Below are 18,250 nucleotides of genomic sequence, written 5' to 3'. Positions count from 1 at the left end.
TTCATCCATTTCCTAGCCCTCAACTTCTGGAAACCACTGATCTATTTACTGTTACCATGCCTTTTCTAGGATGTCATACAGTTGGAACCATACAGTATGAAGACATTTAACATTGGCTTCCTTCTCTTAGTAATATGCACCTAAATTTCCTCCATGTCTTTTCATGGCCTATTAGCTCATTTCTTTCAATGCTAGCCAATAATCTGTTATTTAGATGTACCACATCATCTTTCATCCATTGAAGGACACCTTGGCTGTTTCCAAAATTTGGCAATTATGAATAAACTAGCTGTAAATATCTGAATGCAGGTTTTTCTATGGATATAGTTTTCTAGTCCTTTGGGTAAATATCAGCAAGCATGACTGATTTCTGGATTATATGGTAATAATGTATTTAATTTTGTAAGACTACCAAATGTCTTCCAAAATGGCTGTGCCATTTCATTTCCACCAGCAATGCAGAAAAGGCAAAGGAACCAGAGATCAAATTGCCAACATCTGTTGGATCATTGAGAAAGCAAGAGAATTCCAGAAAAACACCTATTTCTGCTTTATTGATTATGCCAAAGCCTTTGACTATGTAGATCACAATAAACTGTGGAAAATTCTGAAAGAGATGGGAATACCAGACCACCTGACCTGCCTCCTGAGAAATGTGTATGCAGGTCAGTAAGCAATAGTTAGAACTGGATATGGAACAACAGACTGGTTCCAAATAGGAAAAGGAGTATGTCAAGGCTGTATGTTGTCACCCTGCTTATTTAACTTGTATGCAGAGTACATCATGAGAAATGCCAGGCTGAATGAAGCACAAGCTGGAATCAAGATTGCCAGGAGAAATATCAATAACCTTAGATATGCAGATGATACCACCCTTATGGCAGAAAGTGAAGAGGAACTAAAGAGCCTCTTGATGAAAGTGAAAGAGGAGAGTGAAAAGTTTGGCTTAAAACTCAACATTCAGAAAACTAAGATCATGGCATCTGGTCCCATCACTTCATGGCAAATAGACAGGGAAACAGTGGAAACAGTGAGAGACTTTATTTTCTTGGGCTCCAAAATCACTGCAGATGGTGACTGCAGCCATGAAATTAAAAGACACTCCTTGGAAGAAAAGCTATGACCAACCTAGATAGCATATTAAAAAGCAGAGACATTACTTTGCCAACAAAGGTCCATCTAGTCAAAGCTGTGGTTTTTCCAGTAGTCATGTATGGACATGAGAGTTGGACTATAAAGAAAGCTGAGTGCTGAAGAATTGATGCTTTTGAACTGTGGTGTTGGAGAAAACTCTTGAGAGTCCCTTGGACTGCAAGGAGATCAAACTAGTCCATCCTAAAGGAAATCATTTCTGAATATTCATTGGAAGGACTGATGCTGAAGCTGATACTCCAATACTTTGGCCATCTGATGCTAAGAAATGACTCATTAGAAAAGACCCTGATCCTGGGCAAGATTGAAGGAGGGAGGAGAAGGGGACGACAGAGTTTGAGATGGTTGGATGGCATCAAAGATTCGATGGACATGAATTTGAGCAAGCTCAGGGAGTTGGTGATGGACAGGGAGGCCTGGCGTGCTGTGATTCATGGGGTCGCAAAGAGTTGGACATGACTGAGCAACTGAACTGAACTTAACTGAGCAATGCTCTTTTTCTTTTCCTAGTCTTTTTCTCATTTCACGTTCAGGTAACTTCAGTAGTTTTCATAACCCTCAGGAATAAAAACTGGAAAGGTTTCAAACTTTTTCCACTAATCACTTTGTTTTGATGTTTGATATGTCTACTTACCTGTAATGTGTCTTGATATCTGGAATATTCATCTGTTTTGATTTGAACTCCTAGATATGCGATATAGGCTTTGTGCTGTGTATGCATATGTGTTAAGTCACTTCAGTTGTTCTGACTCCTTGCAATCCTATGGACTGTAGCCTGCTTGGCTCCTCTGTCCATGGGATTCTCCAGGGAAGAATACTGAAATGGTTTGCCATGCCCTCCTGCACAGAATCTTCTCGACCGGGGATCAAGCCCTCTTCTCTTATGTCTCCTGCATTGGCAGGCAGTTTCTTTACTGCTAGTGCCACCTGGGAAAGCCATATAAGGCCTTACCAGAAACCTATATTTGCTATTATAAAATTAATTTATATAGTATAGCATTGGCACATGTATAGGAAAGTGGATGAGTGAATCAAGAAATAGATCTATCTCTATACTAGTATCTGATTTACTCCAAAAGTGTCCTGAAATATAGTGTGCAAAAATGGACTTTTCAATAAATGGTTCAGGATTAACTGGGATATCATATAGAAAACTTGGTCCTAATTTCATATCAGACACAAAAATCAATTCTAGATGGATCATAGAGCTAAATGTAGAAGTAAAATAATAAAGCATATTGAAGGTGGTGCTGTTTTTCAGTCACTAAGTGATGGCCAACTCTTTTGAGACCCCATAGATAGTAGCCCAATAGGCCCATCTGTCCATGGGATTTTCCATGCAAAAATACTGGAATGTGTTGCCATTTCCTTCTCCAGGAGATCTTTCCAGCCCTAGGATTGAACTTGTGTCTCCTGCATTGGCAGGTGGATTCTTTACCACTGAGCCACCAGGGAAACCTATATTGAAGGTAACATAAGAGAACATCTTCATGTTATTGAGTTCAGCAGAAATTTCTTCAACAGGACTAAAGAACAATAGCTTTATTGAAAAATATTTATAAATTGAACTGCACTGAACATGACAACTTGAATTTCTCAAAAAATACCACGTAAAGGGTTAAAAGCTAGATCATACAGTGGGAGAAGATACCTGCAGGATATACATATCTGAGACAGAACTCAAATACAGACCATAAAAAGAACTTTCATGATGTCACTGGAAAAAATTCTACAAAAATGAGCACAGATTTTACAAAGTGTTCTAAATAAAACATCCAAATGCCAAATAGCCATAGTTTTTATGACACCATTAATGATCAAGAAAATGTATACTAATGCATCACTTATCCCACATAATGGTAACAAAAACAAATACACATCCACATCCACACACAAGCATACATAAAAAAGAAATAGTGCTGGTGAGGATGCACAGCAATTGGCTGATACATAAAATGTAAATGATGCTGCTAAAAATGTAAAATGATGTATAGTTCTGGAAAACTGGAACTTTCTATTAGTATGAAAATATCACTCAGCAGTCATACCCTTAGAAGTTCTAATCGCCTGCAAGTATCTCCCAAACAACATGTAGAGAAATATTTATAACAACTTTACTGAAAATAACCAAAAATAGGATAAAGCCTAACTACCCATTCAGAATGGATAATTAAATTTGGTACACTCATAAAATGGAATACTATACAACAATAGAAAGTAACAAGTTTCACTATAGCAATCACATGAATTCATCTCACAGATATAATTTTGAATAAAATAAGCCACCACAAAGGATGCATATTACATGACTTAATTAGTATTAAAACTAGAAACTAATTTATAGTACCAGATGTGAATAAATGATGAACTCTGAAAGTTACTGACTAGCAGTGGCATGAAGGCTTCTTATGAGTTGTTGGCAATGCCACATATTTTTATATAAGTAGTAGGTTACAAAAGTTCTGCGCTGTCCTTAAGAAGCACAGTTACTCAAACAAATGCTTTTTCTGGGGCCACTGACTATGTGAACAGTTTGAATCACGTCCAAATCAGCATGCCAGAGCTATTTTGATAGACCAACCTTTAGCAGTCTCATGAAACGAATACTGCACCACTCAGTGGAGCAGTCTGTTTTCTAGGCCACTACCCTAGAATTGGGGCCACTTAAAAGACCCTTGGCATCTCTATAGACAGTATTCCTGGAGCTCTATGGGCCTTAATTACATTTCATTATGAATGAAATAATATTAAGGTCAAAGTTTTTTTTTTTTTTCTGTTCCAAGATTCTGTAGTTGAGAAACATAATCTCCTTTCCCTAGACTAAAACAAAATCTCTGAGACACCTTGTATTAGCCTTTTCTCAAAAAGATGCTTGAAACTCTCTCCCGAATCTGCTTAGTCCTCACTCCATAGATAACAGGATTAAGGGCAGGTGGAACAACAACATATAGATTAGCCAGGAGAATGTGAATGTATATGGGGACATTCCTGCCAAACCGGTGGGTCATGAAGGAGAAAAATGCTGGAGTGAAGAAGACTAGAATAACACAGATATGGGAGCCACAGGTATTAAGGGCTTTTCGTCTGGCCTCCCGAGAAGGAAGGCAGAAGACAACTAGGAGTATTCTCACATAGGAGATGACAATCAGAATCACATCAACAAGCACCATGGATATGAGAATCAACCCAAATATTATGTTCACCTTTATGTTGGCACAGGCAAGTCGAGCGATTCCCATGTGCTCACAATAAGTGTGGGGGATTATATGGCTTCCACAGAAGGGAAGCCTCAAGATGAGAAATACCAGAGGGATGACCAAAATGAAATTAACACCAAACACCACAATGAGGATGAAACCAATAGCTCTGTTAGTGAGAATCAGACTATACCGCAAAGGATTGCAGATGGCAACATAGCGGTCAAAGGCCATGGCAAGCAGCACGACAGTCTCCATAGCAGTGAATATATGAATGAAGAACATCTGGGTGACACAACCCCCAAAGCTAATTTCCCTTAAATTAAACCAGAATATGCCCAACATCTTAGGTATGGTGGATGTAGACAGACCCAGGTCAATGCAGGCTAACATAGCCAAGAAGTAAAACATGGGCTGATGAAGACTTTGCTCATTCTTGATCACAAACAGGATAGTGTTGTTCCCGAGAAGGGCAATCAAATATACAGAACAGAAAGGAAATCCAATCCAAATGTGCATCTCTTCAAGGCCTGGTACTCCCAGCAGGAGGAAAGAGGAGGGGTGGAAGTCAGTGGCATTTGAGGGGAACATCTTCTCCCTGTTCTCTTGGAATCCCAGAGAAGATAAAAAATGATCAAATAAATTTAAAAAGTCAAACCATCTCAAAGAAAAGAATATAATAAATTGTGAGCACTAATCAGTAGGAAATTGTGAAGGAGATTATATGCTAGCTTTTAAAGTATGGATTCATTCAAATCTTCAAAAACAATAATTTTGCTAAGTGTAGAAAGCAAAGCCTTTGATTTCATAATATTACTAGTTCAGGAATGAGACAGTAGCTAAATAAACAGCAAATATGTACATGTATACAAGTGTATACATATATACATATATATATAGTGCACATATATATTTACATATACACATGTACAGCAGGTAGATGGTAGAAAAATAAATGCTTTGAAGTAAAACAAAACATAACACGTAGATGAAGTTGGTGTCATTTTAAATTTATCATGACGGAAGTCCTCTCTAACAAAGTGACATATAAGAGGTTACATGAATGCAGTATGAGGATGATTCAGCTTAATGTTAGTAATGAACATTAAAGACCTTTGACATGGGATGACACTTCAGTTTGAATTCTAGAAAGAAAAATTTTTAGAGCTGTGGAGTGTATGCTGAAAGTAATAATTGTTCTCTAACAAGGTTATGAATTAATGGCTTTAGGAAAGTCAGTAACTCTCTCTGGGGGATGAAGAAGCAGGTTTGTGAGGAGGAGTAAGGAAGAAATTGAATTCTCCCTCCTTATTTTATTCTCTTCTTCTGTTATAAGTGGCTGGTGTGGCAAATTGGAGCTAGGGGTATCTCTGCTTGAGAGGTTCTCTGAACACCTCAGCTAAGTGAGACTCACGTATGATGGACAGACCAAGAAAGTCATTACATTCAACGTTTTCTTTTTTTTCTTCCTTTTTTTTAAAAAATCAAGCTTTCTATTGAAACATCTGTAGAAATTGGCTAAAGATTCCGGATAGGAAGAAAAAGAATGTGTCTTATTTTAAAATATCCTTTTTGGTCTATGCTTTAGAGAAAAACTGAGATTAACAAAATACAAAGTGGAAGACTTTACCCTGCCCCTACCAAAAATATTCCAGCAACACCTACCTTATGCTTCTCTGTTCCTTACGGTTCCAGTCCCACTCAGGGGATCATTGTTTGTCAGTATTTGTCAGAACCCATGTCCCTCATGTTGGGCAATTCCTTACTTCTAGAGCCCAGCCTTGAGCAGCACCACATGCCTTAGCCATGTCTGTGATTCATATGCATGATCCTTTAAGGATCAGATTACAGCAACAACTCCCCATCTGACTTTATGTAATTGTCATAACTATAGAGAAAATTTATACTTGTGCTGCAATTATCTCCCAATCCCCAGCCCGTCTCACACAGAACCATTAATCCCTAGGGTCTAGAAGGTCCCTCTTCTGTAGAAAAAAATAAAAAAAAAAAAAGCTAATCCTCCTGTGACTATATTTTTGTACCATGAGGTCTATAGTTACCACCTTCATTATTAGTGTCCACTCTACCCAGTTCCACAGACTCTATCCCTAAATTTTGTCTAGCAGCATTAAACTCTTAAAAGCTGTTGGCTTTGATTTACAAAAACAGAAGGAAGATGATATAATTAGAATGTATGATATAGCCTGGAATAATAATGAATATAAAAATGCTAATGCCATGGCTTGTAAACATGGTACTGAATTTTTGTAAGCAGGAGTCCAGGCCTTCTGGAGTACACATGCCAAATCTTTTAGAATTGTGCTAATTCATGGAATTTCATGGAGATTGGTACAGTAATAGGTTTTTTACTATACACACTGAGCTCACAGAGATCCAGCATTCCCTCCCCCTGGGATCTAACATCATTTTGCCTGAAAATAGCAGCCTTAGTCTGCCATGTCGGTATTCAGATTTCAGATATGCCTTCTCATGATGTCTAAGCTCCTTGTCCCTTTTTGTTGAGATGACCAGCATATATACACTCCCAGAAGCTAGATTACACCATGGATGAGTAGATTTACCCAACCAGGACAAAAGAGTGGTTGGCGTAAAGAGGCTAGAAATCCTCCCACATGTGAGTAGATACAGGTAAATAAATGCAAAATGGAAATTTGAGAAGTCAGTGAACATGGAAAATTAGTTTAGGAGGAAGAAATGGCAGAGAACAAAATAATTTACTGCCGAAGATGGTAGAGGAGTAGGTGGACATGGAGTACATCTCTCTCCATGATACATCAGGGATACACCTTCAGACACAGAAGTGCATGCAGAACACCAGTTGAGAGCAGACAGGAGTACCTGACCAATGGAAAAGAATATATAGAACCACACAAAACTCGTAGGATGAAGGAACTAGGGGGGAAAACAGGAGTGTTAGTAGGACTGGACCTGCCCTCAGCAGGTGGGGGAACTGAAGCAGGGGTCTGATAACCACATTGCGGCAATCCTCTGAGTCAGAAGAGAAACATTTAAGGCTGAGAGTGAAAGAGCTGATCTGTGGCAGCCTAAATGGAATGAGAATCAGACAGTCCTTGCTGCAGCCATACATACTCCAGGACAGGGATGCAAGTTCCCTAGAAGGCACAGCAGCTGGGAGCTGGAGTTTAGGGATTGTGGAGCAATCCCAGGGTGAGGGCTGCTGTTGACTGCAGAGAGACAGATTGAGGGGATGTGAGGGAGGAGACTGTGGTGGGAAATGCCTGTGGAGGAAAGCCAGGTAGCCACAGAAGGAAGGCAATACTGCTGAGTCACGTGTAGGGGGTGGAGTCATCACCATAGCCTCTCTCCCCACACGCCAGCATTGGCAGCTGAACAATAGAGAGGCTGGCCCATCAAACACCTGACACATTGAACTACAGAGTAGGAACCCCACCCAGGGTGCCCCTTTAACTACCTGAAGCACTGATCTACAGATTAGGACACCATCCAGGGAGCCCCCTTTATGTGCCTGACCTATTGAACGACAGAGAAGGACCCCAGGGCAAGGGAGCCCTCTAAGTGCCTGAACAGGCAGAGCTATGGAGAAAGACTGGCCAAAGAGGCCTTCTGATCACCAGCTACAAGAGGCTCAAAAAAAGACTCTGATAGGGCCATAACTCCTGTGGCAGAGGCAGTCCATGTCCCTGCACACTTGGCACCACCAGGGTCCCCGCAAGCCAAGCAGCTGTGCCACCTTCACGCTCAACCCTCACTGGGGCAGAGCTGCCACAGGCAAAAAAAGTCTTGCATCTATGCATGCAGGGTCACTTCAGTCATGTCTGGCTCTTTATGACCCTGTGGACTGTGGCCTGCCAGGCTTCTCTGTCAGGGGGTTCTCCAGGCAAGAATACTGGAGTGTATTGGCCAATACTGGTTGCCATACCCTTCTAGAGCACTGTATTTCCTGCTGCCCTAGCCGCCAACTCCCCTGAGTACCTGGTGCTGCCAGAACCCCTGCGACCCAAGCAACTGCACCACCTACACCTGGCCTTCACTTGGGCAAACTCAGGTCCTCCAGGGCAGCCTCAGGAGCAAAGCCAGTGGACAACCCTCATGCAGAGGTGGAAATAAACCACAGTTAAAAGCCAGGGGCAGTGTGACTAAGGAGGATGACTCAAAACCTTCCAACCAGCTGCACAAGCTAATTAAATCCACGCAATCAATGAGGCAGACTCTGTGTCTATGGAATATATAAAAGGACACTGAGAGCTCCCACAAAAGAAAACGCAACTAGTTCTGATAGCTGTGGACATTGGAGGCAAGAACACACAGGAGTAGGGCCAGATTAGAATCTGAGCTGCACCCACAGCAGGTCCAGAGATCAGCACAGTGTTGGAGGGCATCCTGGGGAGGTGAGGTGGACTGTGACTCCCAGCGAGGGAAAGGACTCTGACAGCAGTGACTCAAGAAAAACATTTATTATTCTTATATTTTGACTTGTTCTGTAGATTCTTTTGGATTTTTTTCTCTTTTTTCCCCATCCCCCCACCTCATTTTAGTTGTCGCTATGAAATCTAATTAAGCTTTTGAGCTTTTTTTCCCCCTCAGTCACATTTTTTATTGTTGTTATAAACCTCTGCCTCTGCATTGGGCTTTTGAAGTTCTGTGGAGTTTTCCTTTTTTCTTCCTTTTTTCCCTCTTTTCTTTTACATTTTACATTTTAATTTTTTAAACCTACTATTATTTTTTCTACATTTATTTATTTGTTTGCTTTTCCTACTGTTCTTTTCCCCTTGCAGTTAATCTTTAATGCGTATAAATCTTCTTTATCTACCTCTATTTAACTTTGCACATATATCTTTCTTTCTTTTCTTTCTTTCCTTTCCTCTCAACATATTTGTTAATTTTGTTTTCATTGCTTTATTCCCCACTTGGCACCTTGCTTTAGTTTTGTTTTCCAGTTTGTGCTTTAGTTAGTTTTGTTCTTAACTGGTAGATATAATTTTTGGTTTCCTTTGTTTGCTGGGTCAATCTATTGTACTTTATTTTTGTTGGACTGTTTTGATTTTGCTTATGGGTGTATATGTATATGTGTATATTCCACTATTTTAATTCCACTATTGCTTGCCTGATTTTGTAACTGCCATTTGTCAGGGGTTCATCTTTGGTTTCCTATTTTTAGTTATTTGTTTTAATCTCACTTAACACCATAACAAACCACTTGTGGAATCTTCATTCCCGACCAGAGATCAAGCCCTGAGCCTTTGGAGTGGGAGCACTGACTCCAAGACCCTAGACTACCAGAGAACTAACCCTGGGGAGTATCAAATAGTGAGAACTCACACAAAGGAAACCACTTGAATACAAGACCTGGCATCACCCAACCACCAGTAGCACCCTGTGCAGGATGCCTCATCTAAACAACAAAAAACAAAAATACAAACCCAATCATCAGCAGACAGGATTACCACCTCACTCAGCCTTGCCCATCAGAGGAAAAACAAACAAACAAAAACTCAGCACAAATCTCACCCTATAGGAAGCTTACACAAACCACTGGACCAACCTTAGGAGGGCAGAAACCAAAAGGAAGAAAGAATTCAACCTTGAAGCCTGGAAAAAGGAGACCTCAAACACAATAAGTTTAAAAAAAAAAAAAAAAAAAAGGCAGAGAAATACTACACAAATGAAGGAACAAACTAGAAACACAGAAGTCCAAATAAATAAAGAGGAAATAGGCAAACTACCTGAAAAAGAATTCAGAATCATAATAATAAAGTTAATCAAAAACTTTGAAAACAAAATGGAGAAAATGCAAGAATCAATTAACAAAGACCTAGAAGAATTAAAGAATAAACATACAGAGACAAACAACACAATTACTGAAATTAAAAATACTCTAGAAGGAATCAATAGCAGAATATCTGAAGCAGAAGAACAAATCAGTGAGCTGGAAGATAAAATGGTGGAAATAACTTCTGAAGAGCAGAATAAAGTAAAAAGAATGAAAAGAACTGAGGACAGTCTCAGAGACCTCTGGGACAATATCAAATGCACCAACATTCAAATTATAGGGGTCCCAGAAGAAGAAGAGAAAAAGAAAGGGTATGAGAAAATTTTTGAAGAGATTATAGTTGAAAATTTCCCCAACATGGAAAAGGAAATAGTCAATCAAGTCCAAGAGGCACAAAGAGTCCATACAGGATAAACCCAAGGAGAAACACACCAAGACACATACTAATCAAACTAACAAAGACTAAACACAAAGAAAGAATATTAAAAGCAGCAAGGGAGAAGCAACAAGTAACATACAAGGGAAATCCCATATGTTTAACAGCTGATCTTTCAGCAGAAACTCAGCAGGCCAGAAGGCAAAGGCAGGATATATTTATATATATATAAGTAGTGAAAGGGAAAAATCTACAACCAAGATTACTGTACCTGGCAAGGATCTCATTCAAAATTGATGGAGAAATAAAAAGCTTTTCAGACAAGCAAAAGTTAAGAGAATTCAGTACCACCAAATCAGCTTTACAACAAATGTTAAAGGGACTTATATAGTCAAGAAATACAAGAGAAGAAAAAGATCTACAAAATCAACCCCAAATAATTAAGAAAATGGCAATAGGAATTTATATATCAATAATTACTTTAAATGTAAATGGATTAAATGCTCCAACCAAAAGACACAGACTGGCTGAATGGATACAAAAACAAGATCCATATATATGCTGTCTACAAGAAACCCACTTCAGACCTAAAGACACATATAGACTGAAAGTGAGAGGATGGAAAAATATATTCCATGCAAATGGGAAGCAAAAGAAAGCTGGAGTAGCAATCCTCATATCAGACAAAATAGACCTTAAAATAAAGAAGATTATAAAGAGATAAGGAAGGACACTACATAATGATCAAGGGATCAATCCAAGAGGAAGACATAACAATTGTTAAATATCTATGCACCCAACATAGGAGCACCTCAATACATAAGACAAACACTAACAGACATAAAAGGAGAAATTGACAGTAACATTATAATCATAGGAGACTTTAACTTCCCACTCACACGAATGGACAGATCATCAAAACAGAAAATTAATAAGGAAACACAAGTCTTAAATGATACATTAGATGAGATGGATCTCATTGATATCTTCAGGACATTCCATCCAAATGCAGAATACACCTTCTCAAGTGCACATGGAACATTCTCCAGGATAGACCACATCTTGGGTCACAAATCAAGCTCAGTAAATTTAAGAAAATTGAAATTGTATCAAGCATCTTCTCTGACCACAATGCTATGAGACTAGATATCAGTTACAAGAAAAAAACTGTAAGAAACACAAACACATGGAGATTAACAATGCATTTCTTTTTTTAAATTAATTTATTTTAATTAGAGGCTAATTACTTTACAATATTGTAGTGGTTTTGCCATACATTGACATGAATCAGCCATGGGTGTACATGTGTTCCCCATCCTGAAACCCCCTCCCACCACCCTACCCATCTGATCCCTCTGGGTCAACCCCGTGCACCAGCCCTGAGCACCCTGTCTTATGCATCAAACCTGGACTGGCGATCTCTTTCACATATGATAATATATATGTTTCATTGTTATTCTCTCAAATAATTCCACCCTCACCTTCTCCCACAGAGTCCAAAGGACTGTTCTATGCATCTGTATCTCTTTTGCTGTCTCGCATATAGGGTTATTGTTACCATCTTTCTAAATTCCATATATATGCATTAGTATACTGTATTGGTGTTTTCTTTCTGGCTTACTTCACTCTGTATAATAGGCTCCAGTTTCATCCACCTCATTAGAACTGATTCAAATGTATTCTTTTTAATGGCTGAGTAATATTCCATGGTGTATATGTACCACAGCTTTCTTATCCATTCATCTGCTGATGGACATCTAGGTTGCTTCCATGTCCTGGCTATTATAAACAGTGCTGCGATGAACATTGGGGTACATGTGTCTCTTTCAATTCTGGTTTCCTCTGTGTGTATGCCCAGCAGTGAGATTGCTGGGTCATATGGCAGTTCTATTTCCAATTCTTTAAGGATCTTCACACTGTTCTCCATAGTGGCTGTAATAACCAACAGGTTACTGAAGAAATCAAAAGGGAAATAAAAATAAATTCCTAAAAACAAATGACAATGAAAACATGACAACTCAAAACCTATGGAATGCAGCAAAAGCAATTCTAAGAACAAAGTTTATAGCAATACAATCCTACCTCAAGAAACAAGAAAAACATTGAATAGACAACCTAACTTTACACCAAAAACAACTGGAAAAAGAAGAACAAAAAAGCCCCCAAATTAGTAGAAGGAAAGAAATCATAAAGATCTGAGCACATATAATGAAAGGGAGTGAAAGAAACAATAGTAAAGATTAATAAAATTAAAAGTTGGTTCTTTCAGAAGATAAAATTGACAAACCTTAGCCATCTCATCAAGAAAAAAAGAAAGAAGAATCAGATCAACAAAATTAGAATCGAAAAGGAGAAGTTATAACAGACAAGGCAGAAATACAAAGGATTATAAGAGATCATTATGAAAAACTATATGGTAATAAAATGGATAACCTGGAAGAAACGGACAGATTCTCAGAAAAGTTCAATCTTCCAGGACTGAACCAGGAAGAAATAGAAATTATGAACAACCCAATTACAAGCACTGAAATTGAAGCTGTGATAAAAAATCTCCCAAGAAACAAAAGCCCAGGACCAGATGGCTTCACAGGAGAATTCTATCAAACATTTAGAGAAGAGTTAATGCCTATCCTTCTAAACTCTTTCAAAAAATTGCAGAGGAAGGAACACTTCCAAACTCATTCTATGAGGCCACCATCACCCTGATACCAAAACAGACAAAGACAACACAGAAAAAGAAAACTACAGGCCAGTATCACTGATGAACATAAATGCAAAAATTCCTCAAAAGAATTTTAGCAAACAGAATTCAGCAACACATCAAAAAGCTCATACACCATGATCAAGTTGGGTTTATTCCAGGATGCAAGGATTCTTCAATATACACAAATCAATCAATGTGATACACCATATTAACAAATTGAAAGATAAAAAACATGATAACCTCAATAGATGCAGAAAAAGCCTTTGACAAAATTCAGCACCCATTTATGATTAAAACTCAAAAAATGGGCACAGAAGGAACTTACCTTAGCATAATAAAGGCCGTATATGATAAGCCTCCAGTTCAGTTTAGTGACTCAGTCACGTCTGACTCTTTGTGACCCCATGGACTGCTGCACACCAGGCTTCCCTGTCCATCACCAGCTCCTGAAGCTTACTCAAACTCGTGTCCATTGAATCAGTGATGCCATTCAACCATCTCATCTTCGGTCATCCCCTTCTCCTCCCACCTTCAATCTTTCCTAGTATCAGGGTCTATTCAAATGAGTCAGTTCTTCACATACATCAATCATTATTCTCAGTGATGAAAAACTGAAAGCATTCCCCCTAAGATCAGGAACAAGACAAGGATCTCTGCTTTCACCACTATTATTCAGCATAGTCCTGTAAGTCCTAGCTACAGCAATCAGAGAAGAAAAATAAATAAAAAGAATCCAGATGGAAAAGAAGAAGTAAAACTCTCACTGTTTGCAGAGGACATGATACTGTACATAGAAAGCCCTAAAAATAGTATCATAAAATTACTAGAGCTAATCAGTGAATTTAGCAAAGTTGCAGGATACAGAATCACTTGCATATATACTAACAATGAAAAATCAGAAAGAGAAATTAAGGAATCAATCCCATTCACCATTGCAACAAAAATAATTAAATATCTAGGAATAAACTTACCTAAGGAGACAAAAGAACTGTATACAGAAAATTATAAGACACTAATGAAAGAAATCAAAGATGACATAAACAGATGGAGAGATATTCCATGTTCCTGGGTAGGAAGAATCAACACTGTGAAAATGACTATACTACCAAATGCAATCTACAGATTCAATGAGATCCCTACTGAATAACCAATGGCATTTTTCATAGAACTAGAACAAAAAATTTCACAATTCATATGGAAACACAAAAGACCCCAAATAGTCAAAGCAGTCTTGAGAAAGAAGAATGGAGCTGGAAGAATCAATCTTCCTGACTTCAGATTATACTACAAAGCTACAGTCATCAAGACAGTATGGTACTGGCACAAAAACAGAAACATAGACCAATGGAACAAGATAGAAAGTCCAGAAATAAACCCATGCACCTATGGGTACCTTATTTTTGACAAAGGAGGCAAGAATATACAATGGGGCAAAGACAGCCTCTTCAATAAATGGTGGTGAGAAAACTGGACAGCTATATGTAAAAGAATGAAATTAGAACATTTTCTAACACCATACAAAAAATAAACTCAAAATGGATTAAAGACCTAAATGTAAGACCAGAAACTATAAAACTCTTAGAGTGGAAAACATAGGCAGAACACTCGATGACATAAATCAAAGCAAGATCCTCTATGACCCACCTCCAATACTAACATAATTAAAAACAAAAATAAACAAATGGGACCCAAATAAATTGAAAAGCTTTTGCACAGCAAAGGAAACTTTAAGCAAGGTAAAAAGGAAATTCTCAGAATGGGAGAAAATAATAGCAAATGAAACAACTGACAAAGGATTAATTTCCAAAACATATAAGCAGCTCATACACCTCAATACCAGAAAAACAAAAAACCCAATTAAAAAGTGGGGAAAAGACCTAAACAGACATTTCTCCAAAGAAGGCACACAGATGGCTAGCAAACACATGAAAAGATGCTCAACATCACTCATGAGAAATGAAAATCAAAACTACAATGAGATATCACCTCACACTGGTCAGAATGGCCATCATCAAAAAGTCTACAAACAATAAATGTTGGAGAGGGTGTGGAGAAAAGGGAACACTCTTGCACTGTTGGTGGGAATGTAAATTGATACAGCCACTATGGAAGATGGTATGGAGATTCCTTAAAAAACTAGGAATAAAACCACCATATGACCCAGCAATCCCACTCCTAGGCATATACCCTGAGGAAACCAAAATTGAAAAAGACACATGTATCCCATTGTTCACTGCAGCACTATTTACAATAGCTAGAACATGGAAGCAACCTAGACATCCATCAACAGATGAATGGATAAAGAGCGTATATTCCATATACACAATGGAATATTACTCAGCCATAAAAACATATTTGAGTCAGTTCTGATGAGGTGGATGAACCTAGAACCTATTATGCAGAGTGAAGTAAGTCAGAAAGAGAAAGATAAATATTATAAATCACTGCAGATGGTGATTGCAGCCATGAAATTAAAAGACGCTTACTCCTTGGAAGGAAAGCTATGACCAACCTAGACAGCATATTAAAAAGCAGAGACATTACTTTGTCAACAAAGGTCCATCTAGTCAAGGCTATGGTTTTTCCCGAGTGGTCATGTATGGATGTGAGAGTTTGACTATAAAGAAAGCTGAGCACTGAAGAATTGATGCTTTTGAACTGTGGTGTTGGAGAAGACTCTTGAGAGTCCCTTGGACTGCAAGGAGATCCAACCAGTCCATCCTAAAGGAGATCAGTCCTGGGTATTCATTGGTAGGACTGATTTTGAAGCTGAAACTCCAATACTTTGGCCACCTGATGCAAAGAGCTGACTCATTTGAAAAGACCCTGATGCTGGGAAAGATTGAGGGCAGGAGGAAAAGGGGATGACAGAGGATAAGATAGTTGGATGACATCACCAACTCAGTGGACACGGGTTTGGGTGGACTCTGTGAATTGGTGATGGACAAGGAGGCCTAGCATGCTGCGGTTCATAGAGTCGCAAAGAGTCAGACATGACTGAGTGACTGAACTGAACTGAATGCATATATACCGAATCTATAAAAATGTTACTGAAGAATTTACAGGGCAGCAGTGGAGAAACAGACATAGAGAACAGACCTATGGACATGGGGAGAGGGGAGAAGAGGGTGAGATGTATGGAAAGAGTAACATGGAAACTTACATTACCATATATAAAATAGATAGCCAATGGGAATTTGCTGTATGGCTCAGGAAACTCAAACAGGGCCTCTGTATCAACCTAGAGTGGTAGAAAGGAGAGAGAGATGGGAAGGAGGTTCAAAGGAAGGGGATATGATACATGTATACTTATGGCTGATTCATGTTGAGGTTTATCAGAAAACAACACATTTCTGTAAAGCAATTATCCTTCATTTAAAAATAAATAAATTAAAAAATAATAATTTACTGCCTTATGTGATGGGGAGAACTGCGAGCATGATTCACTCTCTCAGCCTTCAGTACTGAACTGATGACTCATCTATCAACAGATTACATAGTATTCAGTAGGAGACCAACTGCATCTGAGTGTCCAACATTCAGGAACCCTGAAAGATGAACACTGTTTATCAGTCTAATCACTTAGACCAAGGAGGCCTCTCCTTGTCATGCCTAATTCCATCAGAAATGTGGGCCATTTAAATCCGTTAATCTGAGAGTCTGTTCATTAACATTGTTGAAGATGACACTGGTGAATACTAGATCATATTCATGATAACTGCCAAAGAACTATTTACAAGGAACAGCTTTATGCAGGTTATCTATATCATTAGGCAAGTGGTTCATTTGATTCTTCAGGGGAAGTAGGTACTAGGCACATGAAACTTGTCATTGTGTTGATTTTTGTAGTGTTCTCTTGCTGCCAGAACTGTGGAACATACAAGCCATGAAATAATAAGCAAAGGTTTAAGATAGCCTAATGATAATGAATTATCTTTCCACACACTTGAATTGGTATTCACTGGAGTCTACAGTTGGAAGTCAGGGTCTCTGATTTGTCATTACAACCATCAGATAACTCCAGGGTTCCAGGGGGACCTTCAGCATGTAATTCTTCCATCTATGGAATAACTGATTAACAATTCTAACCTCATAAGGTTGGTGTACAAGTTTTTAATCTTCATTGTCCTCATCTTCCAGATGATTCACATTTTCTCTTAACATCCTTTATATTCTAATAATTAAGTGATCAATGCGTGAGCACCAAACCTTCCAACAATCATGAGGAGAGCTTCTATATCTCAGTATTTTTGCCATAAAACAGGGTTAGGAATACAATAAATCTCAACAATTTTGTTCCCAGTTAGTTTAGTGAACTTACTTGGTTCCCGTTGGAATCACCGACTTAATGATGGGAAGGGGTGGGACAAGATGGGGAAATCATTATCAAGTGGTTATATATACCCACTCTATTAGCCTCTTTCTTCCTGTTCCCACTTAATGAAGGTGAATGGCATCCCAGCAATAATGTGCTATGAGAGAGTGGCTCTCTGAGTCTCAAGACAAAAGTCAGAGAATTTATTCATTTGTTTCACCTTGCTATAGCCAAGAGATATGGGGAAATATAATCAGGTGTCTCTTCTATGCATTTGGATTTTTAAAGTGTATTTTATTCAGCACAATGGAATTTATTCTCTTCAACATCTAGATATTAATTTAGCCCATCCCTCAGGGAATCTATGACATTTTGCTTGATTCCCTCTAAAACCATTGAAAAAAAAAGCTTTGGAAGTCTCTGTTTATGAAAGATTTACTACTGGGAAATCACAAGTATTGGAAAACAAGTTCAAATAACCTTGAAATCTTTATTGGGTAGATTACTTATCTCCACTTGACTTATTTCTTCTTAAAGGGTTTTACCTTGTGCCTTTGTTTAGAACATACTGTTTATTGCCTCATTTTGCCTAATTCTTATTTATTTGTAAATATTTTGTAGGTCCATTACTTAAAAAAAAAACAAAAACATTTTTTGATCTTGGACAAGTAGACTTATTTGGGGGATGTGCTATGGGGCCCAGCAGCACAGTCCCCTCTGGTCAACAGAGCTA

General features: G+C 38.4%; 1 protein-coding gene across 1 annotated transcript; it reads right to left on the bottom strand.

The window, feature by feature from the left end:
- Positions 1 to 4,001: 4,001 nt before the first annotated feature.
- On the bottom strand, positions 4,002 to 4,940 carry LOC110149233 (olfactory receptor 52E8-like). Its single transcript, XM_020911618.2, has one exon. It carries the CDS (start codon positions 4,938 to 4,940, stop codon positions 4,002 to 4,004), a length of 939 nt encoding a protein of 312 aa, XP_020767277.2.
- Between the last annotated feature and the right edge of the window lie 13,310 nt (positions 4,941 to 18,250).

The sequence above is a fragment of the Odocoileus virginianus genome, unplaced genomic scaffold (genome assembly GCF_023699985.2).
Source record: "Odocoileus virginianus isolate 20LAN1187 ecotype Illinois unplaced genomic scaffold, Ovbor_1.2 Unplaced_Contig_20, whole genome shotgun sequence".
NCBI lineage: Eukaryota > Metazoa > Chordata > Mammalia > Artiodactyla > Cervidae > Odocoileus > Odocoileus virginianus.
The sequence above is the reverse complement of the archived record's forward strand: the minus strand, read 5'-3'. Positions and strand labels throughout refer to the sequence as shown.

Excerpts from the sequence above, each read along its gene's own strand:
- LOC110149233 (XM_020911618.2), bottom strand. The coding sequence starts at position 4,940 with ATGTTCCCCTCAAATGCCACTGACTTCCACCCCTCCTCTTTCCTCCTG.